The sequence below is a fragment of the Lepisosteus platostomus genome, chromosome 11 (genome assembly GCF_059453375.1).
Source record: "Lepisosteus platostomus isolate fLepPlt1 chromosome 11, fLepPlt1.hap1, whole genome shotgun sequence".
NCBI classification, from domain to species: domain Eukaryota; kingdom Metazoa; phylum Chordata; class Actinopteri; order Semionotiformes; family Lepisosteidae; genus Lepisosteus; species Lepisosteus platostomus.
The window spans coordinates 13,249,592-13,277,509 of record NC_142621.1 but is presented as its reverse complement, the minus strand read 5'-3'; the positions used below and the strand labels follow the sequence as shown (position 1 = coordinate 13,277,509).

Genomic DNA, 27,918 nt, shown 5'->3' with positions numbered 1-27,918 from the left:
CATTTTTTTTTGATGCTCAGAAAAAGGATCTTAATCTGAATTCCATTTTATTTTCTGCCCAAAGTTTTTAACAAAAAGCTTACACCACATTTTAGTGACAATGGTTGTTTTAATTATTTATTTGATTCTGTTGATGTACAGGTACAAAGATACAAAAACAGGCTATTATTTTTTGTTTATAATGAAACCTTTTTTGTATTGTTACCAAGTCTTCACTATTTTGATTCTCAGATTTTGCAGGGTTTTTCCTGTGAAACTTAATTGTAACTTAATTCTTTATTACAACCAAGGCATTATAGTTACTTGCTAGCAAGGGGCATTACCTTAGAAATTGAAAGCTATTCAGATTCCTAAAAATAGAAAGTTTTGTACTTCAAACAATCTATGTGAAGTTAACTGTTCATGAACTAGAATAAAGAAAATAGTGACATTTAAGAGAAATGGAAAAGTGATTTGGCAGTGATGTAGTTTAGTTTGGGCTGTCTGAAAACTCTTAGGAATCTAATAGGATTTATTTCACAAGATCTAAGTTGCACATTGTTTCAGTTTGAAACCAGATCATTTTTATTTAGTAGACCATCAAACCTCTGACTTCCTCAGTTACTATTTTGCTCTTTTTAAAAATTGTTTAGTTCTTATTTTCCCAGTGGAAAAACTGGGCATAAAATCCATTCCACACTCAAGGAATCACAGAATATGAACCATTTACCCACAGAAAAAAAAAACCATATATGGACTAAGAAAAAATATCTAAATCCTTTTTGCGATTCCCCAACAATTTTACTTAATATGCTGAGGCTGAATTATATTATAGCTTTCAATATTTTGATTCCCCATTATTATGCACATTTATATACACCTACCCTAATTAAATATGATTATACAGTAGGCTACAATCAAGAACTTAACCAAGCTAAACTTGATGAATGTGGAATACGTTTTCCTATGGATTTTTGGGATCACTTTAGCCCTGTTTTCATGATCCCAAAGGTTATACGTTTCCTCATTGACAGTGTATGCACTGTAGTAGGGGTACGTCTTGTACTAGAAAAAAAAAAAACAACTTTTGTGGCTCAGAAGACTAAACTAAGATGACTTCTCTTAAAAACTGGCATGGTTTATAAATTATGGATGTTTTGCTCACAGAAGAGCAATACATTCTGTACTCTAGTTTTGTATAGTTTATATGGATTTTTGCTTCACACAAGATTTACCCTTACAAGTGTGGTTTCTTGAAAATTCCATGTTTTTCTTTTTCTCTGGTTTGCAAATGTTTTTATTAGGCTCATATTTCTACAGATCGTATTTTCCTTCAAAAGCAATGTGAAGTCGGAGAGAATGAGAACTTGTTTTTATGAGGAGCATACAAGGCTTGTGTGACCTATTTGCTAATCTCTGGGGGATTGCAGGTGAATTGCTAACAAGAAAGAGCTGGAGGAACTGAAACATCTCCAAAGAACTTTAATGAAGCCAGTGAGCAAATGGGTTGAACTTGGCAATTCATAGTCTGGCAGTAGTCAGCTATCAATTTTTATAAAGATAAATGTATTTTACCTAGTTAGGTCCTTCTTTTTATATGTACCAGTGTACTATTAATAATAATAATAATAATAATAATAATAATAATAATAATAATAATAATAATTCCTACAATTGTATAGCTTTTTTCATATACTCTTAAGTGCTTTACAGATAATGGAAACTACCCCATCACCAACGTGGAGCACCCACTTGGATGATCCAACGGCAGCCAAAGTGCACACAGGACACCCGCTATAAGTAGAGAAGAGAACAGAGTAATGGAGCCAATTCAAAGACGAGGATTTCAGGAGGCCATGACTGGTAAAGACCAGGGGAAATTTGGCTATTACACTGGGGTAACACCCCTACTCTTTTCAAGAAACGCCTTAGGATTTTCAATGATCATGGAGAGTCAGAAACTCAGTTTTATGTCCCATCCAGAGTTTTTTTTTACAGTATGATTTCCCCATGACTACACTGGGGCATTAGGACCCACACAGACCGTAGGGTGAGCACTCTGTACTGGTCCCACTAACACCTTCTCCAGCAACAACCTTAGCTTTTCCAGGAGGTCTTCCATCCAGGTACTGGCCAGGCTCATACCTACTTAGTTTCAGTGGGTTCCCAGGTGTAAGATGCAGGGTGATCTAGCTGCTGGTTAGAAAAAGCCCAACAACTATTCTGTCAGACCAAACAATACTTTTCCTACAGAGACACAGAAGAGATGTAGATAAATGTATCTAACAGACCATTTCTATCCACACTGCCGGGTTTGTGCATGAGGTTGAAGGTGGCTCTGCAAGGTGAATGAACCAGTAAAACGTGGAAGCATTAGGCAAATACCTTTTTCACTGTGAGAGCTGCCTCAAATAAATAACCAAAGCCAAGCCTGCACTGCTCATTTTCCGTACCAAACAAACGAAGACGCCTAAAAAACTAAGGCTAATATCATATAGTTGAAACAATGCAATGATGGCAACACTGCAAAATTAAGGAATCAATTAAAAAGCCTATGGTTTTCAGTTAAGAAAACTGAGCCACATAAAAGGCATCCAATTAATGCAACTACTAGCACTTGCTAATGTTAGGTCTTACTATCATCTTTGGTTTGACAGAACCCAAGCTAAACATCTATCTCTCTTTCAATGACAGTTCTAGCTCATCCTGCACAAAGATTGAAACAGGCTCTTAATCTATTGACAGCTGGTGTGTGTTATTAGCTGAAGCTGTCCTGCTTACAAACTAATTCGAGTGAAGTGGTGGCTTGTGATTCTGCACCCACGTCATCTTCATCATTCACATTATGGATGTAGTAAAATGATGGATGGCCCAAATTCTAGCTAATTATAGGTGAAATGTCTTGACCTGATACAAGGCTGTTAAATAACACTATTCTAAAGGACATGACTGCTGAAATGAAGTTACAGAAGCATGCAGGCCTACACAAAATAAAATGAAAGATTAACATTATTTTTTGCAGACGGAGAAGGGGTGTAGGCCGACATCTCCATGAATCTTTTTTTTAAGCTAGAGGTCTCAGTAACCTTTTTGTATTGCTATATTAGTTGTCCAGTGATTTTCCGAGAAACAAGTGCAGGAGCTCATACAGTGCGAAATCAGGATCTTCTTGGCTGTGAATGATAGCTAAAAAAACCTACCGTGCCCAAATCAGGGGCATTTCCTTCATCAAATAAAAATTGTCACTCAAAAGTATCTGCTACATAATACAATACAGGCTGATTCCATAATACAATGTGTAAAATTCTACTGTATTGTGGTTAATTGGTATTTTAGCACACATTTAATTCTTAATTCTTTTCTTTAACAGAAATATGAATGGAGATTCCTTTCTCCTTCTTATCACATACTGAGAATCACTTCATGAAATCAAATAAGTGCTTCAAAGAACTATTGAGAAAACCCAACTGAACAAAGGACACTGGCTTATCTAAAGCTGTGAAGCCTATTACAGATACAGTCTTGAACAAATATAGAAAATAGGAGTCTAGGTTCATAGACAGAAATAGCAAACTGAAGGCCAACAGATTTCAGACAAAGTAAGGGAAAATACAATAGACTTTCTAAAACCATATCCTTGGGAGGTTGTCTCCTGTTTTTTGTTTCAAATGAGTAATTTGGTACTGTACATAATTTCCATAATAACACAAAAATATGTTGATATATTAAATGCTGTAGATTTCAGATTATCTAAATATGATATCAATAACTTAGGAAAGCAGTTTTGTAAAGCTGAAAAATTAGAACAGACTATTTAGTAAAGGGTTTAGATCACAGAAAAAAATAAGATCAAAAGGTTGAGACCCTAGACTTGGAAGTATTACTAGGATATTCACACATTAAAAAGATTTTTAATCTTATAAAATTCTGTACTGATTTATTAAATGATGTTGTACCTGCATATTTCAGAATTTAAGGTAAAATTTTACAGGTTTACAGGGTTACAGGTACTGTAATTAAGATTTAAAAGTCACTGCCAAGTAACTGAACATTGATCATTTTCATCATTGCACAGTAAATCATACAATGATTCTTTGACTATGCAGGTAGCAAACAATTTCCTACGAGACTGAAAGCAAACAGTACTCAGAGAGACAGCTACATAAATGAGGAGAAATTGAACTACTCACATTTCAATCTCATTTGGCATCAATCAAGCTGTGAGAAAGTCAGAAAGACTGCTGAAAACGGAGGAAGAAATGCATTCTTGCTTCTGCCAAATGTCTCGTCATTTCCAGAGAAACAATATGCTTTAAGATTATATCTTGGAGGTAACCTTAACAGTATCCTGAAGGCAAAACCCCTACTTCCTTCTAAAATGTAACTAACTTTTGGGTATACAGTATTTTTACTCAAGGTACTACCATTTCAAAATTTAATGTTATCATGTAGCCTATACTTCACCTGACAGATCATTTACTAGTAAATTTAATATTAATGGAATAATATATAGCATCTGCAACTTCCTCACTTACATAAAACTCAAGTCCAGTGAATTTCTCAGATTGTTGCAACATCGCCGCACATATCAAAGTGTAAACTAAAAACGAACAAATAAATCAAAAGTAGGGACTTGGACTTAATTTGATAGTTTCAAGCAAGCATATGAGCAAAGAACATGGCTTTGAAAGTGAATGAACTAACTGTGCCTAATGTAGGGCAGACAGAGGCAGAGACAGACCTGTCAAACTTCAAAAGAAAAGAACTGACTCACAAGGGATGGTAGAATTAATCACAATAACAGCATATTTGCATGGAGAGAAGTCTAAGAGGAACCTAGAGTTTCTCTCTCCATTATTTTTCTGAACAAACACCAAAATACAAGTACAATTATAGAAGTGAGAAATTCACAAAGTACACATCGTTGCCTTATAAAGATCTAAATAAAAATACACAAGCAACCAGCAGTCTACCTTACTCTGTTTTCCTAACCAGACCGATTTCAGTTTGTATCTCAAAATAAAAAAAAGCTTATCATTAAAGCAGATTAAATCTGAATTGAGGAATATTCCATATGCATTTTATGTTTCCTATATCTCTTAGTTTCGTTTTAGTACCTCAATATGCATCTTAATGAAAGAAAAATATGAAACCTCAGTCAGCTCTTTACAGAGAGGAAATTAGTTACACTGCTGCTGCTCAGAGAGTTTAAGTCCATCTTATTCCGTATTCTACTTGACTTTGTACTGTACGTGCAAGGTTCCGGCAGGCTTAATGTGGCCTCTGGGACAGCCTACTAAGTGAGGAAAATCCACTTTAATTCTTCAGAATTTTTTTCCTGGCAAACAGACTGGTAGAACGGGCAAAAGCATAGAATTTTCTTTCAAAAGCACGTTCTCCCCAGTCTCCTCTACAGAACACTTTGGGTATACGTTAAGCTTCAACAGCTGCGTTCTGTGAAACAGGTTTGAGCAGTGTAATTTTGTAGAACTTGCCTTAACACTATTACCATAGGAACAACATATTCATGTTCCAAAAAAAAGACAAGATTTTCCAGAATTATATTTTGTACTTATCTAATGCTTTAAAAGGCAAGGATGCGTCGTGTGTATGCGACCATGTAAGAAATCTATTTCTCAAAATATTTAAACTCCAAGAAAAGGTATCTTAAAATTGCAACTGTTAATGGTATATAAAATAAGTCTGACTTAAATTCAAGAAGTTGACATATGAAAGGCAGTACCTGACCAGTAATGGGACTAAAATTTCCAAATGAAGACCTCAGCATAGCGACCGAGGATCAGTTGAAGATACCATTAAGCAGAGGTCGTCACTCGTCATCCTCACTACCAGGTGGATGAAGTGAGTCTTGCCCAAAGTATAAAATGCACTAAAATATTATCAGATTAAAAGCTCTATAGAACAAAAAAAAACCCATTTATAATAAGGTAATATTACTGAATTAAAATAGATGTTTTTAATTTAAAAAAAAACAACTGACCATTGTAGGCCATTTCAACATTTGAGTAAGGTTTTGCATTTTCATTCTGAGTAATGTTTCACAAAGAGGTCCCTTTGATTATTCCAAGTTCACAAACCCCTTTGAAATGGTAATGATTTGATTTAGATTGTGCCATGACACATTTGCCTGCTCTGGATAACACAAACCCCTGAATTTGAGATTTTCTTCCTATGTGCAACAAAGCAAATCACCACAAAGGGTTGCAAACAGATCATTAACAGTTGTTGAAGGTACTGTGTACACTAAAAAAAACAAACCTTACTTGAAATAAAATGCATAGAAATGAAAATGAGGCTAACTGCACTGTTGTAACCTCTTGATTCAATCGTACATTTTAAAATTTCAGAATATGTTGGAGAGGCCTAATTCATCTGTAACACACATTTTGCAAATTAGACTATTTTAAAAAAGAAAACACCCAAAGAGGAAATTCTCAATGATATGTTTAAGAAATTTAAGGCTGAAAAGTTACTGTAAATGAATATTGACAAAACAAAAGTGTTCAACATAAAATGGAGCCTTTTAAATAAAACATAAATGGCTTTTGCAAATATTGTCTTAAATCCAATCAAGGAGCAGATGGTTTTTAAAATTAAGTATAGTAGTCCAAATCAGCTCACAAAACTGTCTAGACTACCACATTGTATTTAAACTACTCGCCAAATTGTAAATCCATTAATGACCTTGAAGATCTTAAATCAGTTTTATAATCCGCAATTCTGTTACCGTTGATTCAATCTGAAACCACATAATGAGCAATAAGTCTTAGTACAGAAACACAAAAATCTAATTTACCAACATGTGGAAGAATTTATCCTAGTACAGTGGTTTATTTCAGTGTTTAACACTTTACAAAAGCCTTAGAATGAATGCTTCAGCAGTTACTGGAGATCAAATCTACACAAAATACACCAGACAGCTTAAAGTGACAAAAATGAAATTTCATAAATTCTGCAATATAATTCACATAGTATTTAGTGCATTTTCCATCAGCCATAAGTCAAAAATACAAACATCTTGAACAATCATATAACTATCAAGAGCAGAAGCCTTAAAAAAAAGAGAGGTACTAAACAGCACACAAATTTTTTTCACTATCTCAGAGATGAAGTCTTCCTACATCTCACTTGCACAACACATGCAACACACTACTGGATTTGTCATATACACTATAACAAATGTTTACATTAACAAAAGGAATGGAATTGTTAAATGTTTTTTGTAAATGACAAATGTAGCAGTAAAATAACCATAGGAAATTGTTTCCTTCTAGTCCCTTAAAATGGTTTCAGAGTGCTTGTACATAAAGTTATAACATTCATATAATTTCAGAACATCAATATTCACATAGCAGTTCGCTTTAAAAAAGGTCATTAATTGGTACAACTAAAGTGTTTTCAAATTTATTTAATCAATTATTGACATTATTAAACAGATTTTAAGTACTAGTTTACTGAAATTGTAAAATGTGGTAAGATTCTGTAGACAGACATTAAATCACTATATATAAATGAGTGCTTATGCCCATAAAAAAAATCTTTGCAGTTGCATCTGTGCTGATCAAAATCGTGAATAATAATGTTCATAAATAACTATCCAAGAAGTTAAATGACAGTTTCCTGAAACTAGTATATATACTGTAAAATGCCTGTTGATCAAAAGCAGTACCACATTCAACATCTGATTCACAAACCATATTTTCCATTGTGGATGAAAACATCCCTTTTTTGTCCCTTTCAGTGTTGACATTGCATATGGTGGGCAACAGGGATGCATTACTGGTAAATATGTCATAACACGTTAGCAATATTAGTTTTACAAGGAATGTCTTTACATTCTCAGAATTAATCCACTTCAGAAATTACAGGCACTGATATTAAGTACCACTGAAACGTATTTCATACCGACGTATACTGTCAGGTTCTAAGAGGGGTATCGTTTGGATAGAGGATGGAAACACTTGGATGGAGGTAGTAAACAATGCAAGTGGTGAACCCTTTCCCTGGCTTTGCACTGCAGTAATGGGGTGGGGTTGGGAGGCAGCTTGCAGGACTCCACCAGGGCACGTTGTACAGTAGCGGCTTAATGGTGAACTGCAACATTATATTTTTTTATATTTTGGGGTAAGAAAAATTTTACATTGATGTGCGCATTTCAAACCACAATAAAAGTTAAATGTACTGTACACAGTAACCTCTAAAACCTTCAATTTTCTTCACAAAATAAGATATTTCCAGGTAGACACAGTGTAATGTTCTGCGATTCAGAATAAGGCAACATCTGGTGATGTGAAGCAGCCATATTACACTGTAAGCAAGTGGGCTTGTGAATACATCTTTTTAATCCAATAGACATCAAGACAGTTTTGCTGACAAATACTATTTAACTCTGCATACAGATTACATTGAAACATTTCTGCAGTGAAATGTCTGCGGCACAACCTGTACTTATTTGCTTGTATAACCCATTACATTAGTTATTACAGTGACTAGTGAGCAGAAAGGGGCCGACTCATGTCACTGTTCGCAGGAATTCTTGCTCTCGCCTGTGGTGAGAACCAAGGTTAGCGACAACTTAGCGACTTACAATACTTTCACAAAGTGACTGCAGTTTAAATGCCTAGGGAGCACAATGAGAGTATTTTGGTTCCCTCCAAATGACATCCTTGTTCGAATCTCAACCCAAATTACACATAAAGCGGCATATTTCACATGCTGTTTTTATCTAATGATGACATTTAGGACATGGTAGCTCCGTTGGCCATATACTTGGAGATACAGTCTCAAGTTTAATCAGGGATTTTTAATAAGTCATTGAAATAAAATATTTCAGTGAAGATCAGTCTGTTAATATGGAGTATTAACTTCAGCTCTCAGACAAAGTGTCAATTCTTGGATGGCATACACATAAAAACAATAATAGAATTAACTATCTACTGAGTTTTTAGACTGGCCTGAAATTCAACTCCTTCAGTCAACTCCTTATTCCCCAGACACACTTAATTGTTCTTCTATTTGTTCCTCACTTACCCTCTTTCCTTCACCAGCCCTTTGTGCATGAAATTCACGCTCTTATCAAAACCTAGACCCCCAAAATATCCGATTTGCATACTTATTTTTTTCCACAGTTTAAGAGTTAAATGCCTTCACTACATTCTTACATTTAGAGGAATGTTATTGTTTAACTTTTTGGCAAGATTGCACATTAACATTAACACATTAACAAGCATAAGGCTTGTGCACGTTTATGATGTTAATTCAGAATTGTTATATTAAAAACATTTAGTAAAGGACCTATTCCCACAACTGTTAAGTGAAGCTATGATGCTATGATATACAGTATATATACACACACAAGCTTAAATGGTTTAATAGTTGATGTATAAAAGTTACAGTAATTATTTTTTCAGAAGGGGAATACATGTAGAAAATTAACATTAATGCACTCAGTCTAAATCTTAATTTACCTAGAACGATGAGACTACTGAGAACAGAACTCAGGAATGAAGATTAGAAAAATCTTAATAGTAAGTAATTTCAAACATCCACAATAATAACGGGACTACTTCTTCATACTTTTATTTACACCTATGCCATCATTTATTTTACACAAGGACAACTGACTTCTGCTTATGGATGAAAGGTAAGGGAAAAATAATATATATGCATGAAACTGAAAACAAGGAAAAAGGTTTGTTGGAATCTGAATCTGCCCGTCAGCACTCTGCTTCAAAAACAGATTTTTGCTGTTGCTCATGTTAAATCGAAAAGAGCGGCCACAAACAGACATGCTTACAAGTTTTAATTAAAAAGAGAAATTTTTAAAAAAGGAAAACCAAAATTGTCTAACATGAATTATGGAAATTCCACAGTAGAGCGAAAGTGATTTCAATGCTTAGCAAGCCAAGCTTGGAAATGTCTGAAAGCATATTTCCTGTAAATTAAAAAGCTGTACATTTAAAATGACTTTTCAAGTATTTAGAAATATTTTTAATGGATTTCATAACTGCCTCATGGTGACTGGCTTTTGAAGCGCTTTTATTGTCAGAGCAGGTGTTTAGATTTTTATAGTATATTTTTCTGCCTGTTCAAGTCTTAGTGAAATGAAAACTGTGGTTGTGTTAGTTAATCACTGAAATTAAAAATAAGTTAAGATGTCATAGAGGTGCATGCCTAACATCCTGACCTTTTCTTAAACTTTGTCTATTGGGTACTTGGAGCAACTGTAAATGCACTCCCTACTAAAACAAAAACTTTATACATAAATTCTATACCTTCCGAAAATTTTAAGTTACAGAAAAGTATTTCTGCATTGCCTTGTACATTCTATGCAAACTTTCCCATACAATACAACACAAACTTATTGACTTCCTCATTAACGACTACTTTCCTCATTTTCAGTGTTTGTTACAATGACGTACTTATCTTTAAAATGCAATTAATATTTATTGAGACATTACTATCTCCCAGTGTATCTGGGAAAAGTTAAGTTTAAGGCCGCATTACATGGTTAAAGATAAAGTCCACAACAGTGTACCACTATTGACAGAATTCTGTGTCCACATATCTGGCCACTAAGCTATAAAATCTCATAGCATTCATCAAAAGGACTAATTTTTATTAGTCTTTGTATTTAAATAGGGTTTTTTCAAAAGAAATACATTTTGTTTCTTGCTCCAAGATAGAACAAAAGCTTTTTGGTCTTCATGGCTGCAATTGTTTTTATTAGAACATCCTGTATTTTCTGAAGTTTCCCAGCAGTATGAAGATAGTCTATAGTCAAAAGAAGGAAAGAATGCATACATTTCATAATCACTTGATTGGCATCTCAGTGTTTGTCTTTTGCTGACTGGTTTAAGAAGCAAACATCGTACCACACCACATGTGAAAATAGCAGATTACAATGAAACCAGCCAAGCAGTTCACAGAATGTTTCAAAGAGAGGATTACAGTTTCTTGAAAAAAAAACTACTGTAGTATAACCATAAAATTAGTAATTACAGTGTGAATTATGGAATAATTTTACCTAAAGAAAAATCAAGATTTGCTTTAACAGCTGAAGTGACTGATCAATTAATGACTGGAAAAAATCAGATCTTTTTGTATTTACAGCCTACTGGACAGAAAGGATAGGACCAAATGATCTGTTGACCCTGTAAGCCACAACTATGATCTCACCGAATGATACAAGTCCCCTGTTAAGTCAACCACCCTAATGTGGCTCCTTGCAAGACTCACAAACATCTAGGTCAGCTCTGAAATTATCTTTGACAATTATGTCAAGCAGACATCACTTCATTGTATGCTATAGCATCATTTGACCAAACTGCTTGCATGTCTTTAAGTTGGCAAATAAACTGTAAATAAACACTCAACAGAAACCACCATGTTTGAAGCAGGATGTTACTTACACTGGCTCAGTTAGGATGTTTAAGATTATATTTCAGCATGCGTAGGAGTATCCATTCCCTCTATCGTTAATATCTTGATTTTTTATTTAAATTTCTAAACTTCCCTTGTGGAATACCAATTTAAGAGAAACCCCAATGCTGCTGGGGTTATACAAAGATTTCAGTATTTAATTAGAGGCATAAACAGTGAATTTCCCTGTGCATAAAGAGTGCAACCCAACCCTTTCTTTTTTTGCGCGGTCCTTTAATTTTTTCAGTTTAAAAATGTATCTTGAATAATGTATCAGATGTAACGATAATTATAAAAATTATTTGTGTGTGTTTAAGACAGGTTTTTCGACATAGCCAGTCCGGATGCCTAATTGCAGTTATTTGCTTGCCCAGACAGTACCAGACAATTATTTGTCTGGATAAAAAAAAAAAGTATGCAGGGACTCCTGTCATTCTTTTTTACCATTTCAAGTAAACTCTTTGCACTTGAAAATGTTTCAAAGATTAAATGAGAAATGCAAATCCAATGAGCTGTAACTGATAGGATCCACTGTCTGGCATAACAGTTTACAGTACTTATAATACAACAATTCCAACAATTTACATTGAAACGAGCTTACATTCTCTCCAAGAAACCTTTTAGAAACAGGATGTTAATGTTGTGTAAATCCCATGTTTATGAAATCTATTTAGTGCTGAAAAAGTACATAAGGGTAATATTAAGCATGAATTTATACAAGGAGTGTGAGCACACATACAGTAGCTTTCAACAGATGCTTCCCACCTCATCGTCCAGCAACAAAATAAATTGTTTCTGGGAAGACATGCCATTTTCTCTGCTTAATGGTCAAATTTAAAGCTTCTCTCTCAAATGAGATATTCACCAATATCATCTTTTGTGAATATAAGATCAAGAGCATTTTATTACTGTTAAGTTTCATTACAAAACTTTGAAGTTTTGAGGCTTTCATTACTGCAACATTATTAAAAGCACTGAACCTTCTTACTGCCAAATCTTCACTGAGGGCAGTCAGGTCAATTAAACAGCCTGCCTTCCTGATTGCTGGAGCTTTCAAACTGCCATGACAGAAAAACCAAGCAACTCAGTAATGATTGTGTCCTATCAGTACCCAGTTTCCTAGCAGATTTCATTAATGTCTTGTTTTAGCCTTCCTCCGGGAACAAGCAAAAGGTAATCTTACCCAGCCCATAGCCAAATAAAAAGACATGTCAAGGTTATGAGGAAGCAAAAGGGAAAACTCAATGTACCGGTTGCCTCTGCACAGCATACTAACAGGCCATGACTCAGTGCCAACATTTAAAAATGACTGGTAAATATCACAGCTTATGAACAATAAATTTTCTAAGAACATAGACATTTGGAAAGAAAATCAGTTAATGTTACCATTACTTTGATAAGACACCTACAGTATATAAGCAACAAAAGTGAGCTTCAATTTCAATCATATGACCCCACTTAAAGAACATCTGGCTTAATTGCTTCAAATGAGCTTTTCTGAAAACTGCTTTTGTTGCAACATTTGTCATTTTTATTTCTATCACCATCATTTTTAAGAATGGAAACTAAATTAAATTCCAAATACTGTACACACGTTTTGCTTATACTGCAAGTAATTCTCCAAGTAACAGATGTAACTTGCACAAATAACGCACCTCTGCACAATTAAAGGATCAATCAGAATTGCAAGAAAAACAAGCTTTGTTTTCCATTCATGAACTTTATTTTTGCAACTGTGACACTTCATGCAACTCTACCTTTGTCAAAACATTCATGCATATAACTCCAACCCCTGAGTGATGAAATTTTTATTATTATCATTATTATTGACCAATATAATGGGTGTGCGTGTGGGGGTGAGTTAATTTCCATTCCATTAAGTCCCATTCAGTTTTTGTCACTGCCTTACCAACAATCAATGCACCTGAAGACAAAAAGTGGGAACTACTTGCATTAAAAGTACCTCCTGTTCCATATTTCTTTTCTCAAAGGCTTATGGAAATATATATGGATCAAACTATTCAGCCATGCTGTTGAAGCCTGTACTCTGGTTTCTTTCAAGATATAGCTGGATGAGATAGTTGTATCAATCTCCTACTATCAAACAGGTTACAAATGAAAGGCTATTATGCCCATCTAGTGTTTATGTCCTTAAAAAAATATTGCTGGTCTAGAAACAGGCCAGAAAAGAACAAACAGATATGTACCCAAGTTAAAAACAATTTTCTGCACTGACAGGATATTAAAAAAAAAATTGGGTCTTGAACCGAAAAGTCTATGACGGGACATGATCCAGGTTCCAAAGTTCTAAAAAGGCTTCACACAGCCAGCCTGGTGGACTTCAGAAACATGTATCCAATTGGAAGTTAAACTACAGTATGTGGAAGTGAATTTAAAACCAAGGACATAATTCTATACACAAAGAGTTGTGGGAGTATGGAAACCAACCGTGTTGAAGCCAAACCCTGGCTTCTTGAAGGAAACGGCTGGATTAGATTAGCCAAATTAACTCCTCTCATTTGTAATTTGTGTCCTTATTATACAGCATAATTTCTTCCTTCCCAAGTATTTAAATTTTGGAGATAAAATATACATTAGAGGAAAAAATAACCCTTGATGAAAGCTTACTGGATTTTATTATTAAAGCAATGTTATTTTACTGATGTATTAACATTTGTGTACTGCCAAGATGAGGCCAGAAATAGGCACCATGCTTATCGTAATTGGGGAATTCATTATATTAAAAAAATATATTTGTAAACTAGGAGTTTACTCTCATTCTGGCTCTGGTTTTGTAACTAACTTGGTAACAAAATCTAAAAGGATTTTTATTATTGTTGTGTGTATCATAAGCTTAGTTTATGAAGTGGGTAATGCAATATAATGCACTAGTATTAAACCACATAAAGGGAAAATATCCCTTCTATATTCCCGATAGCTGCAGTTTTATGCTCCACTAACTCATATCAGCTTTGATTTGTATCAGTTTCCGAGCAGTATATTCAAAAAACATTCCAACACTTAAGTCTACTGAAGTAGCCAAGATATTTTCACTCTGCAAAAAGACAGCATTTAGAAAAAGGATCCAAGATTATGTGCTGGATCTATAACTCAGAATTATGATTTAATTAATGCCTGTCACCAAATAAACAAAAGTCATCCATTATGTTAGGTTTCAATATAATATTAACTTGCGTTATGTGTTGAAGAATTACATTAAAGATAAGTATTGTGAACATACAGTCTGTAAAAAGCAGCACTACAATTCTTATTTTTGCGTTTAGGAAATGCAATATGTTGTTCCTGGGTAGCTGTTTTGCTTGAGTGCAAACACTGTCTCAAGAGGGAATCTTTTCCTTACTCTACAACATAGTCACGACCCCAAACAGAACCTGATAAAAGCATCCGGCACTAAGGTCTATTTCACCTTTTTGTGCACTGAGGAACAATAATGGAGAGGCTCATCTTGCACACAGAGAAAGAATTGCTCTGCATCAGGGACTTTCATTATCATGCATGTCTGTATACAGTATGGACATGATGATTTCACGTCAAATCAATACAAGCTGATAATGTAGCATGAGAGAAGGATCAGTTTTACATGAATTTACTGTAATTGTAAGAAACCTAGAATATGCAGTTTTCAATTATTTTTGCTTAGGACTAAGGGGAATTAAAAACAAAATAGCTCCGTCTACCACTAAAAACCTACATTTTAAATCAAGGACTTTCTGACATAGTAAATTACTGGAAGAGGGATTTTGTTTTTGTTAACCAATTACATCAGCTGTTCATTTAGAAAGTGCTGTTGACAGACATGATGAAAAAGGGAGAACAAGCAGCTTTGTTCAGGCCAAGTTTCTTGAGGTGACTGATAGGCTGTTAATGAGACCTGTGGAAAGTGACAGGTATACTGAACAAATCCAGCAGCCACCTTTCTTTCTTACACATACTGTAAGAATTTTCTAAAGCTCTTTGTGATTGCACAACAGGTTGATAGAAGGAACTGGGTGTGCTGTTTATCTACTGTACCACACGTGTACCAGTCAAGCTGGAAATGTGACATGAGGTTAAGTCATAAAAATATCATCACCAGGTTTGTCCCTTTCGATTACAAGCCTCACAGCTGACATGGGTTTTTAGAAAAATGGAGCCACATATAGATTCAAAACCTAAGCTTAAAGATTACAATCAAGACACTTAAAACTATTCATGCTCACTGCAGATCTCTTTCAGATACATATGAAAACCAGTCTATGGGAATTAAGCAAACACTGCAGTGTACTGTACAGTACATACTATACTGTAAATCTCAGCTGAAACTTTAACCAGAATGCAGGAGACCTCATTAATTATTCTGTAAAGTTATTTCCTACTTCATATTAAAGGGGAACTTCAACGCTGTTTTCACACTTCAGGGTTATAAAGAATCGGAATTTATGAATTAATTTCAAACCACAGTGAATGTACAAGTACACAGTAACATGTAAAACCTCCAATTTACATAATGATTTTTAGATACTTTATCTAGACTGCCAAATGAGTGCAATTGAATTGAATTTAACATTCCAACTTTGCCGACAAACACTACCCGTTAGCTCTGCATGCAGATCATGTCGGAATATTTCCATGGTGAAATGCCTACAGCACAACCTGTACTTATTTGCTCATACTTCAGGCTGAATCTCGTTGAGAAATTTGTCAATGGGATCAACATCAGTGCTCAGGTTTATTACCCATCTCTATATAAGTTGGAAAAGGAACCAGTCTGACTTTTTGCTGATCCGCTCCTCCGTTTTGCATGCAATTAAAACTTTATATTTTGGGGTGAGGACTGGTATTTATATTTTTTTATGGTTTTTCAAGTACTGTATACACACAAACATTTCAGAACTGGTTATTGACATCATAAGTTTTAATGATGGATTGCTCTAATGTTAAAAAATGTATTACTCAAAACTTTTTAAAAAAGGATCTGATTGCTTATATGCATTATTTTTAAATGTTTAATATGGCGGGTAGAAAACAGCAGTTATTCTGCACATGATGACAAAGGTTAATGCCTACATTGATTTGCAAAAGCAGCCAGAAATGAAAAAGATTATTCATTTTCATAGTCTGTTCTGAAATTGGTGGATTTCAAAATGGATGCATATTATTCGTCATTTAGCTTAATAAGTCATTTCTTGGCTGCAGCTAGGCCATTATTTAAATGATAACAGTAATAAAATGCATTAGATTAACATATTACAAATTCTAAACGGTTCTTGTTTAATATCAATGACTAGCAATGACTTATTCCTCCGTGCTACAGCATGCATGACTAAAACAAGAATGAATTATAACAATACCTTTTTTGCTACATAAGCATTACAAAACAGATACCTCCATAAAGAGGATGTGATGCGATCAACCACTGTGATCTGAGCTAACCAGCTCTTCAGATCACTGTGATGAAAGGCAAAACGTGACATACACTGAATAATGTTTAGCAAGGGTGCCTCACAGGACGGGAAAAAAAAAGACTGATTTAGAGATCCTAGTCATTACGGCAAAATACTGACCAAGAAAGGATGTGTTAGTTTACGGACAGGTTGTCAGTTAACTGCATAATGAGGTCATTAAAGAAAAGCATAAAATCTTTCATAGATTCAGAAGTGTTTACTTGCAGGAACAAAATTTAGAACTAGTAAGAAGACTGGCTTCCAAAAAAGGTTTGTAAAAAATCCAAATGATTTGGCTCTTCTGTTGCACTAAACTAGATGAATCAATCTAATAACCTTTTTCTAAAAGGCAAATGTAAAAGTAACAACATCCTTAGGGTGTTTGCATCCAATTTCACTGAATTTCTGAGCTATACTTATTGAACTAAAAGATAAATGGTTTTGCCCAGCATGTTAAACAAGATATTGCTGTTGCTTAGGTCAAACTGCAAATTCCACTACCATTAAACAAATGCACCAATTTGAATTTGATAACTGAAATTAATCACACAGCAAGCTGTGCTCAAAACCATAATCACCTCATTCACCAATCAGGGCCATCCCCGTATGGGCCACCATTGTAATGGTTCTTGGGGTTTCCGCCCTTGGTGCTCCTTCCCTGCCAGTTCGTCCCTCACTGCCTGGGCGCAAAGCCGGGTCTCCAGCATCATAAAACAGGGAACTTGCCAGCTGAGCTATAGGAGAACTCCCCCAGCCTGGGCAGCTATTATATGCAGGGGTATATTCGTTACACTAGCAACACCGTAAATTATGGATTTTACACAAATAATCTATATAGGTCTTAAAAAGAAAATCTAAAAGTAAAAATACCATTAATGGAAACTTATTTATACTATATCTTTCTTATTAAGAATTGGTTGTTAGATAGAAACCTACATTTACTGTATATGAACTCTCCAGAGTTTACAAAGTATGGAACAGCATTTTATTATCATTTATCAACACACATCTAGGATAACTTTACAAAACAAATATCTACAATACTGTGAAACTGGTAAACCAACTAACATCTAGATAGATAGCTGAGTCTTTAAGAATATTCATTAACCTTTCAAGTATCAAAATTACGGTACACATGATATCACATATCAAATGCATAAAGCACTTTTGTGATTAAAATCAAGGGCACATAAGATTTAAAATCTTGCAGACTATTTCAATATCAGAGGTTTATGGTAGCATTTCATGAGCACATATGCAAGATACAAGATTGGACAAACTATGAAAGGGTCTTCTGACTCATAGCATCATCAGGTTAAGAAAGTCTGAAAAGAAAAGCATTAATGATTCATAGGCTCACCTTCATTTGACAGGCGTCTGGAGGATTAGTCATTAATGTCAATCACTGCATGGCAGGTAAACAGAAGCTACTTTTAATTAAGCCTGAAGATAAAATAAATTACATATATCCCCCTAATATTCAAGCTTTATCATGTTTTTAACACTACTAAATGAAGGTATGAGTATTAATTCCAGACAAAAGGATGACAAAGATACAAAATCCTAAAACAAACAGTAATGGTGGAGGCTGACGTTCAGCTGCTATCTCTGAGCTTCAACAACTGCAAAATGCGCTAGACAAGAAAGCCATGTTCAGTTTTTTTAATTATTCTTTAGGTTGATAAGGCCTATTGCACAGCAAACATTAGTCTTACAAGACAGACACAGCAGGCTTAGCAAACATCTATTTTACTTTATACCAAAGTAAATCATTCCATTTCCTAAAAGGGCAGAAATGGAAAAATGAATTATTTTTAAAACAAGCAGGGTTTACGATTTCCAAAATTCAAAGCCTCAAGAAGAGCTTGTGTGTTCTACATCAGATGGTTACACCTGAAGGCAATGCAACGAGAATCAATTCAAAATTGTTCTATACCTAAAGAGGTTCCTGCTTGACTTGAAAGTTATACAGGCTATTACACGGTTGCACAGTTATGGCCTTTGTTGATTTTCACATAAAAAGGGAAATTCTGTTTTGCTTATGCATAGGCTAATAGGATATGAAACATTATCAGATGGTTGCCGCTGAAATGGTTGTTTTTGTGGACCATGTAATTCACATTTTATACAAATACTTTTTCTCAAACTGGCACCAATGCTGCAATTTAGTCTTTTTAGCAAACTATTTCTTGTCCAAGTGTTCCCCACAAAACAAATCATGCACTGCAGCAGACATTTTGTTTTTCAGTTTTTCCAAATTCAGAAACTTTAGGCATCTTATTATCCTGCATTAAGGGACAATATAGAAAATCTCATTAAATGTATAGTAAACTGTAAAAAAAAATGACAGTGTTCATATAAACCTGTAATTAAGACTTTCAGAAATCTTGTCTAAGCAGGCTTCCACAGATTACAGCTGTGAGTTGCTAAGCAACTGTAACCTCTTTCGGGGGGCGGAATTAAGAAGTAAGAAGGGTTATTATGATGTAAATAAAAACATTTTAATAACATGAATATTCTGCAATTTAATACATGACAATGTTAAAAAGCACATGGAGGTGATTACATTTTTTACATTGCTTGAGAATCTTCCATTACAGTGTATTTTTTTCTAAACTTCCACTTCATTCCATCTTACCTATACACACAAAAGCCAGATCAATGTGAGGAATATAAATCAAATGCAATCATCACACATATGAATACAAGAACAAGAACGCCAGTTTTTCAATGGAATAACTGGCTCAGAACTCAAAGGGGAAAATAGATATTATTAACTTATTGAGTCATATTTAAGAATACATTCTGCACCTGGGGCCTAAATCTCGACATGGAGATGGTACGGTTTTATGCGAGTGCTCTAAGAGAATTGATTACATAATTTGGAGAATTATATAATTAATTAGCCAATCCAGAAGCCATGTTTACTTTATAATATCTATCCCGAGTGTCAGTAACCAAAGTTGTAAGGATTTAACCAAAATAAACACCACTGGTACTAATCCATTACATTCAGTCACTATTTGTACAACTACAAACAATTAGTCTGATAAAAGCTTTCACAGCTGTAGTTTTTGACAGTCACTTCCTACTGTACATTGTTTTAAACCTCTCAGTTTTTTTTATTAACTATTTCAGAACTAAAAATCAGGGAAATCTTAATCAAGGATATTTGTTTAATAAACTAATTCCAAGGAAGCACTGCAGTCTAGCTTCCTGGCCTAAACCTGTAATTATGTTAATTGCTAATGTAATTAGGTGAATTGATGAATAAAATAAGCGCATAATACAGATGATCATACAGAGTAACAAACATATGCAGAAAGTGCCATATTGTAGGAAATTCTCCTGGGACACACTCAGTACACCATGTTTTTCTTCCATAGGGAATGTTTAACAATCACTCCCATGCTAGTATTACCAGTGCCTTTCCCATGCCAACAGCTGTTATACCTAGGGAGGATGCTTTTATGCTTCCATTTTAAAGGTTAATGGGAAAATCTGCACTTAGTGTGTACTGGCCAGAAAGAGATCTGGCCTGGGGCAGTCACATATTGATCATTTTAGCTCACTCATGTCCATCTTTAATGCCATCAGCTTAATTACTGTATATGATTTAATAAACAGTTACATCAAAGTGTTAAGCCAGATATGTCAAAATCCTGCAACAGAATACATTATAAATCAGTACTGGTTATGCCTGAAACAGGCTATTTACTGTATAATCTTAAAACTTCTTGCTGAACACTTTTTCATTGTACTTTTTCCCCTCATCACTGGCTTCACTTTGTCATAAAAACAGATCAGTCAAAATAACTAAAATATATGCTTATCTCTTGAGTTTTCTTTAGCTCTTTATGAGCAGAGTCCCTGCCCTTCAGGTTTTATAGGTTTCTTCATTAAATTTCATTAGGTAAACATTTTCATCTTGACTAATCCAGAGTGGTTCCAGGGGCCCAGTGTCTCTGGATTTTCATTCCTATTCATCACCCATAACAAGTCAGTTCTTTATTATCTTAATCGAACCAATTTACCAACTTCTCCCAGCTCCTAAGGTGCTGATGCTTTAAAGTTGAATTAAACTGAATTATAGCAATGACATCAAGTTTGGTGAATTAGAACTCCATTGTAAAGCAGTCAGCAAGATACTAACTGTCCAGCACTGGGGCTAGAGACCTTTATATTGTCACATTTTCTGTCAATTGTAGAAACAGAAGAAGGGAAGAATTTCATTTTTAGTGATTTTTTGTTTTTCATTAATACCATTTTCAGCTTTATCAATCCAGAGCAACAGGGGGAAAAAAAAGCTTTGACAAAAGAAAAAAAAAACCCAACTCATTGACAAAATGGAATCGTCAAGTCAGGAGTTAATATAGGCAAACACAAATGTCTCAAAAATAAACTACTCAGCAAAAACGTTTTACAGACTAGATAATTTAATAATAATTGCTTACACTTATATAGTGCTTTTTATGGACACTCCACTCAAAGCACTTTACAGGTAATGGGGACTCTCCTCCACCACCACCAATGTGCAGCATCCACCTGGATGAAGCGACGGCAGCCAGAGTGCGCCAGAACGCTCACCACACATCAGCTACTATCAGTGGGGAGGAGAGCAGAGTAATGAAGCCAATTCGTAGATGGGGATTATTAGGAAGCCATGATTGTTAAGGGCCAATGGGAGATTTGGCCAGGACGCTGGGGTTACACCCCTACTCTTTTTTCGAGAAGCGCCCTGGGATTTTTAATGACCACAGAGAGTCAGGACCTTGGTTTTAAGTCTCATCCGAAGGACGGCGCCTGTTTACAGTATAGTGTCCCCATCACTATACTGAGGCATTAGGACCCACATGGACATCAGGGTGAGCACCCCCCGCTGGCCCCACTAACACCTGTTCCAGCAGCAACCTAATACTGTAGATGAATTCAAAAAACCCACATTCACTTAAATTACAAGGCCTAATGGCACTTGCAGACGCATACTGTATGTATTGAACTCTATAAATACTTAGGAATAGAACGTCCCAAAAAAATTATACAATACCACAATCCCAGTGCCGTTGCCAACCTTAGTTTTTCCCAGGAGGTCTCCCATCCAGGTACTGACCGGGCTCACACCTGCTTAGCTTCAGTGGGCTGCCAGTTGTGAGTTGCAGAGTGATATGGCTGCTGGCCCTACCTTGCGAGATAGAGCCCTCAAGGTTTTTCTAATTTAACAGTCAACATGTTAAATTACTCTATGAATTGGCTACATTACTCTGCTCTCCTCCCCACTGATATCTGATGTGTGGTGAGCGTTCTGGCGCACTATGGCTGCCGTCGCATCATCCAGGTGGATGCTGCACATTGGTGGTGGTGGAGGGGAGTCCCCATTACCTGTAAAGCGCTTTGAGTGGAGTGTCCAGAAAAGCGCTATATAAGTGTAAGCAATTATTATTATTATTATTAACATAGCCAAGGCAGTCAATGTAACTGCTTTTTTTCCCCCATAGAATGTCAATAGAGTATAATACCGCATCACTTTCGGTTAATATGTGGCACATTACAGGCCTTAATACAAGCACTTGCAGGCCAGTTGGCAATGACATGTGTCTTATCACTGCAGTTTCTTCTCTCTTCAGGGAACAGCCAAAGGTTACTACAGCATATTAACCTTATGGAACAATAGCCACAGTTTATTTGGTGGTCAAACCACTTCATATAATTAGAAGCATCCTAGCTTAGCAAGAGATAAGACTAATAAAAGATTCCCTTTTAACAACTGCCCAATTAGCAGTTTACAGAGAAGAGCTGAAATCCAGAACAACAAATACACAGTAATGTGGCTGCACACTTTAAAGAGTGTAGCTATCTCTGGTGGAATCATACAGGCAAGACAGGTTTATAGGACTCCCTCATGCTTATTCTTTATTCAGTATATAAAGGAAATTGTTTAAATGGACTGGTAATAAGCAATAAAATAAAAATATTCAGATACGTTGAAAATATTTTCAAAGGTAATGGGGCTATATCATTATAGTAGAAAAATGTCACATCCCTTTTTCGTTTTACTTGTCATACCATCCACCAGCTTTCACTTGCCGTTTGGAATCAGCCAATCAGTTGTGATGACTTAAAAAAGCCCCACACCTCATCACACAGGTAATTCTTATTTAGAACGTTAAATACCACAGGAAGCCCCTTCATTTCTCTCCAAGATCAAATTTCTAATTTCTCCGTTTTCTCCACATTCAGGGGATGACTTGAAATATTTCTGCTCTCATACCCCCAAAACATAAACATTGTGAACTTCAGTAAACCTATTTCATGAAAGCCACCTTCTAGAGAGATACTGTAAAAATGAAAGAGTTGGCCCTTAAAGTACTTCTTTCTGTCCGTCTTGTTACTTCCTTTTCAACATCAGAGATGAATGTCTGCAGCACGTCAGCAAGAAATCACTACATTCAGGCTCTCAAACTCAGTGATAAAGCCGATATACCAGCTCCTCTTCCCATCCCGTTATATGCAAAAAAGCTTCTTGCTGGTCTGTGCAAAGAATTCAGTTTCTGGGTTACTGATAGAAATGACAGGTAACTGACAGAAATGTTTAATATTGATAGCATTTTACTAAATAAAAAAATCACATTGGATAGTTTCACTCAGCATGATCACTCAAAGAATTATCAATGACCCACTTAATTTGTATTTAACTACAAAAATACAGTTAAATGAAAGTTATAAAAAGTATGGTTATTTTCAGGTGCTGTCCCCATAATTTACCATCAGATATACCATTATCAAAAAAGCAGTAACCTCGGTAAGATTAAATGTTTGTTAGTCAACCAAATCCTCTAATAATGTAATAATATGGCTGTTGTAAACAGCATGCAATGAGATTATTAGTACATTTATATTATATATGTAGTCATCAGTTTTCTAAGAAATTATACCCCGATGATAGCAAGTACAAAACTGATATACAGTATCTTTACATATTATAGAACATTCTATTCTTTTTTCCATTATTCATTAAGTGTAGTATGGTCTGTAGTGGTTAGCAGTACTACAGTACCTCATAACTCCTGGAGCACCTGCCAATGAGGGCAATGGGATGCAATAGGATTTCATACGGGGGATGGGTGCTCCCAGTACTATCTATGGGACTATAGCTGAATTGAACCAGATGAACCTAATGTGCTGAAAGGCGCCCTTTCATCGGAGTTCTGGGTTTAATTAAAGAGAGATACAAATTATTTCAGTATTTATGTCTACTTAAGGTACACAAAGAAAACTAATTTACAGAAAAGTAAACAGGCACCACCCAAGTGCGACAGCTGGATTGCATTACTGCTAGTCAAGAAACCCCCACACTGACCCTTTAAACTTGAATTGTTTGTTTACAAAAGCCCAGTTGTATCACTTCCAGCTTCTTAATTCATATCCTATAAGTCAGGGTCAAACAACTCCAGTCCTGGAGGACAGCAGAGTTTGCACATTTTTTTCTACCAAGCTCTTAATCACCTAAATGATCTAATTGTTGGCTTCAAAGGACCTGTTTAAGCCTTTTTCCCCATTCTTTGAGGATTTAAGACCTCCTCCAGGACTGAAATTTTGTACCTCCTGCTCTAGGTGACGAAATAATAGGTCTATTGTAAACTTGTGCTAGGGCACTTGCCAATACTATTGTTACTGTACGTCTGTGTATTACAGGGCATTGTGAGCTTGGATATCATTTCCATAAAATATCCAACATAGCCTATACGTTTCTCCAGTCCGCTCATTTATGACAGGGATGTTTGCTGAAAGGGGGTCTACTTTGACATGAACCTGTTCTTACACTGCGTAGGTATGTGCTTTCTCAATGACTACAATGTGTCTTTTAAGTTTGTATAAATTTGGTTTAAAGACCACAGAAGCCCTAACTGAAAAATAAACTAAAATAACGCCACTCTTCATTCACTATTACCTGTGAATCAAAACAGACTTTGCCTTGGAAATGTAATCAGCGGCGTAAACATTTCTTACACTTTGCTCTACGGCTTGTAACTCGGCCAGTAACTGATCCTGCCTTCTTTTCTTCTAAGAGAAAACGAAGCTATATCAAGCGTTTTACTTTTTGGATAGTCAGCAATCCGTCTTTACGAAACCCAACGAATAACTATGCAAATAGATGCAATATTGAAAGAAAAAAAAAGATTGTGTATATCAAACGGTGAATAGTTATACAGAAAGAATCGTGCGTTATTAAACGTTCAGGTCAATGTCCATCAGAGAACCTATCACAGGAACACACTAATAAACAAGAACTTACCCTAATTCTTCTCATTGCAGCCACTATCTCTACTCGGCTGTTCGGTCTTGACACATCCAGACTACCAATGTACTAAAAATGAAAAACAGTTGGAAAGAACCTAATAAAACACCCGTAAAGCTTGCGGGCAAAAAGGCATTAAAGATCCAGCATAGCTGCATCATTTGGAGTACTTAAATAGTATGGGTTAATAGGCATTGTGAAATAAAGAGTTTAAAGGTGTCAAGATGTGAATCTTAAAGAGAAAAGTTTATCAGACATCAATAACTAACTAAAAAAAGGACAAATAATTTTACAACAAAAACAACAAAGACTCTGTTTTTTATAAACATTAACATTCTCTCAGGTTGAGTTGCTACTGGGACTCGTGAAAGGAATTCGAAATATCTTACCTTCGCTTCGAAATTGATTCCATGTTGGAACGCTTCCTCGTTGTGCAGTGGAATCCTCAAATCATGACCATCATCAACTAAATTGTATTTGGTTTTCCCCGGCATGATCACCTTAACGAGTGTATCAGTATTCAGAAATCAAAACGGGAGACTGAACGATAACCGATGCGATTAAGCTGATTCAACTTCCTAACTCCAGCAGTCCATTGCAGTGCGTTTTTGTCCGAAAGGTCACTGTGCTGCTAGTACCCAATAGGTAGCTAATGTAACTTTGAAGCAATAGCAAACACTGAAGTCGACACACTTCCTCAGTTCAACGTAACAGTTCATATGCTTCAATAAGCGATATTCCCTTTCCCTACAGTAAGAAAAAGATAACCTAGCAAAAATGCGGAAGTCGAAGAAGGAGTATGGGGAAAAATGACCTTACACCGTGATTTCTGCGTTAAATTACATCAACAAACTAGCTTATGCATTCGCAGTTCACGGCAGCGCCATGTCTGGGATACATACACACTCTCCTACTTGGATAATTCGGGAAGAGACAGTGATTGGTTGTATCTGGGAATTCCACCTGTTTTCATTGGAACAGCGTTGCATCATAGATTAGTAGGAGGGGATATAGACTCCCTTTTTTTCCTCATTCATTTTAAGTTTGGGAAACGGTGTATGGTTCCTAGTGGTACCACAGAAAAAAGGAAATGTGGCAGGCAAATCAATATCCCTAGTGGCTTAACTGTGTTATTAAGGCAAAAAGAATTGTAGTTTATCTGAGATACTGCTATCTCATCTTGCTATAACACATCAAATAAGAATTACTTAAATAATCACTTAAAATCTCTTCACTGAGGCTCAAATTAAAAGGGGACTTTCTAGACTCGCTTATATTTTCTAGCAGTAAAACAGGAGGATTTATGTTTTAAATGATAGACACATACAGGTCGTTCCTACTTTATTATCAGATTCCAGAGGTAATGTTAATGATAATATAAATATTGTGATTTGCTGGAGCTCTTGTATTTTTAAATGATTAAATTAGTCAACAAAACATGGTTTCCTTTAAACTAATATCCAGTATTAGTTATGATATAGAATTAACTTAATAATTGTAAGTCTATATTTAGATGCTTAAAATGTTTGTTTACTGTAATTATTAAAGTTGTTCCAATTAATTTAATTAAAAACGACTGTAACCTTTTTTTTGTATGACTTAAAATGTCATTAAATTGTTTGAAAACTACAACTTTGGATAATATTTTGAATAACTCATTTGATACAAATATGACAAGACCTGATTTCCCGTTTTTTTACTAAGTGCTATATTTGTATCGGTGCTACTGTATATTTGCTATAATTGTATCTATTAAATATGCTATATGCAATAGATACAATTCTTCTTAAGTTGTTTTGTTTTTGTTACAAAACTAACTGTCCCAACTATGTTTATTTTTATTGAAAAGTACAATATAAAGTATATACCGTGGCTCAATACACAAAATGAAATGAAATGACAACATTTAATTTAAAAATCTGTTTTTTAAAGCGCTGCAAGTTCAGGATACACATTTATGTTTTCTATGGTTAACTAACAAAACATATACTCACATACCAAGCAATACATCTGTCGTCCTGTATGCAAAAAAGAAAAATAGTATTTCCCACGAACTACTACAATTACAGATCAAACTCCTTTTTTAGCATTAATGACCAATTAATTTAGTTTTCTGATAGGAATAGAGAGCCTTTGAATATAATTTTATTCTATTTTATCTAGCCCTTGAGCAGTGATTCTGAAAATCTCGGACTATTTTCACGCGAAAAAGCTCATTAACTGTTGTAACGGCAAAAAGATGCGCTTTCTTTCTTGGATATCAGGTTAGCTAAAGCATTCTGCTGTTTTTATTTAACACAGAGAGTTCTCTCCCGGCCTTATGTTTTAATGGTTTTGTACCGTCACTCCAATGTTTAATATTGAATATTCAGTTTAGACATTATTCACTGCTGAGACAGCAAAGCCCAAACGGCCAGAAATCTTAAGTAGATTCGCGTGCTTTATGTCATTCTACAGTAAATACTCATTGAAAGACAGACGGTGCTTCACCTAGTGGCTGTAAATTAAGCTTCTATCGGCTCTGTCATTCCCACATATCGGTGATAACATCGTACTGTACGATGCACTGTCAGCATGACTATTATTCTGCATAATATTAGTAGCGCATTAATATTGGGTATTTTAGACATTTACAGTACTTCACCTTGCCTTTTTAGTTTTTGATTATTTAAAAGAATAAAAACTGACTGTTTCAAATCATCATAGCACATTTATAAGAATGCTGGACTAAAGATACTCAGAAAATGTATGTTATGA

The 27,918-nt window shown here is 35.2% G+C and overlaps 1 protein-coding gene across 3 annotated transcripts in view; it reads right to left on the bottom strand.

The window, feature by feature from the left end:
* nos1apa (nitric oxide synthase 1 (neuronal) adaptor protein a) overlaps positions 1-26,083 on the bottom strand; it is a 113,553-nt gene extending 87,470 nt beyond the window's left edge. For all 3 annotated transcript variants that reach the window (XM_088598490.1, XM_088598491.1, XM_088598492.1), the window contains exons 1-2: positions 25,551-26,083; positions 25,159-25,230 (exon numbers count right to left, since the gene is read on the bottom strand). In XM_088598490.1, coding sequence (XP_088454616.1) covers positions 25,159-25,230; positions 25,551-25,655 — 177 coding nt within the window. In that variant the 5' untranslated portion in view covers positions 25,656-26,083. The remainder of the gene's footprint in view (positions 1-25,158; positions 25,231-25,550) is intronic.
* Between the last annotated feature and the right edge of the window lie 1,835 nt (positions 26,084-27,918).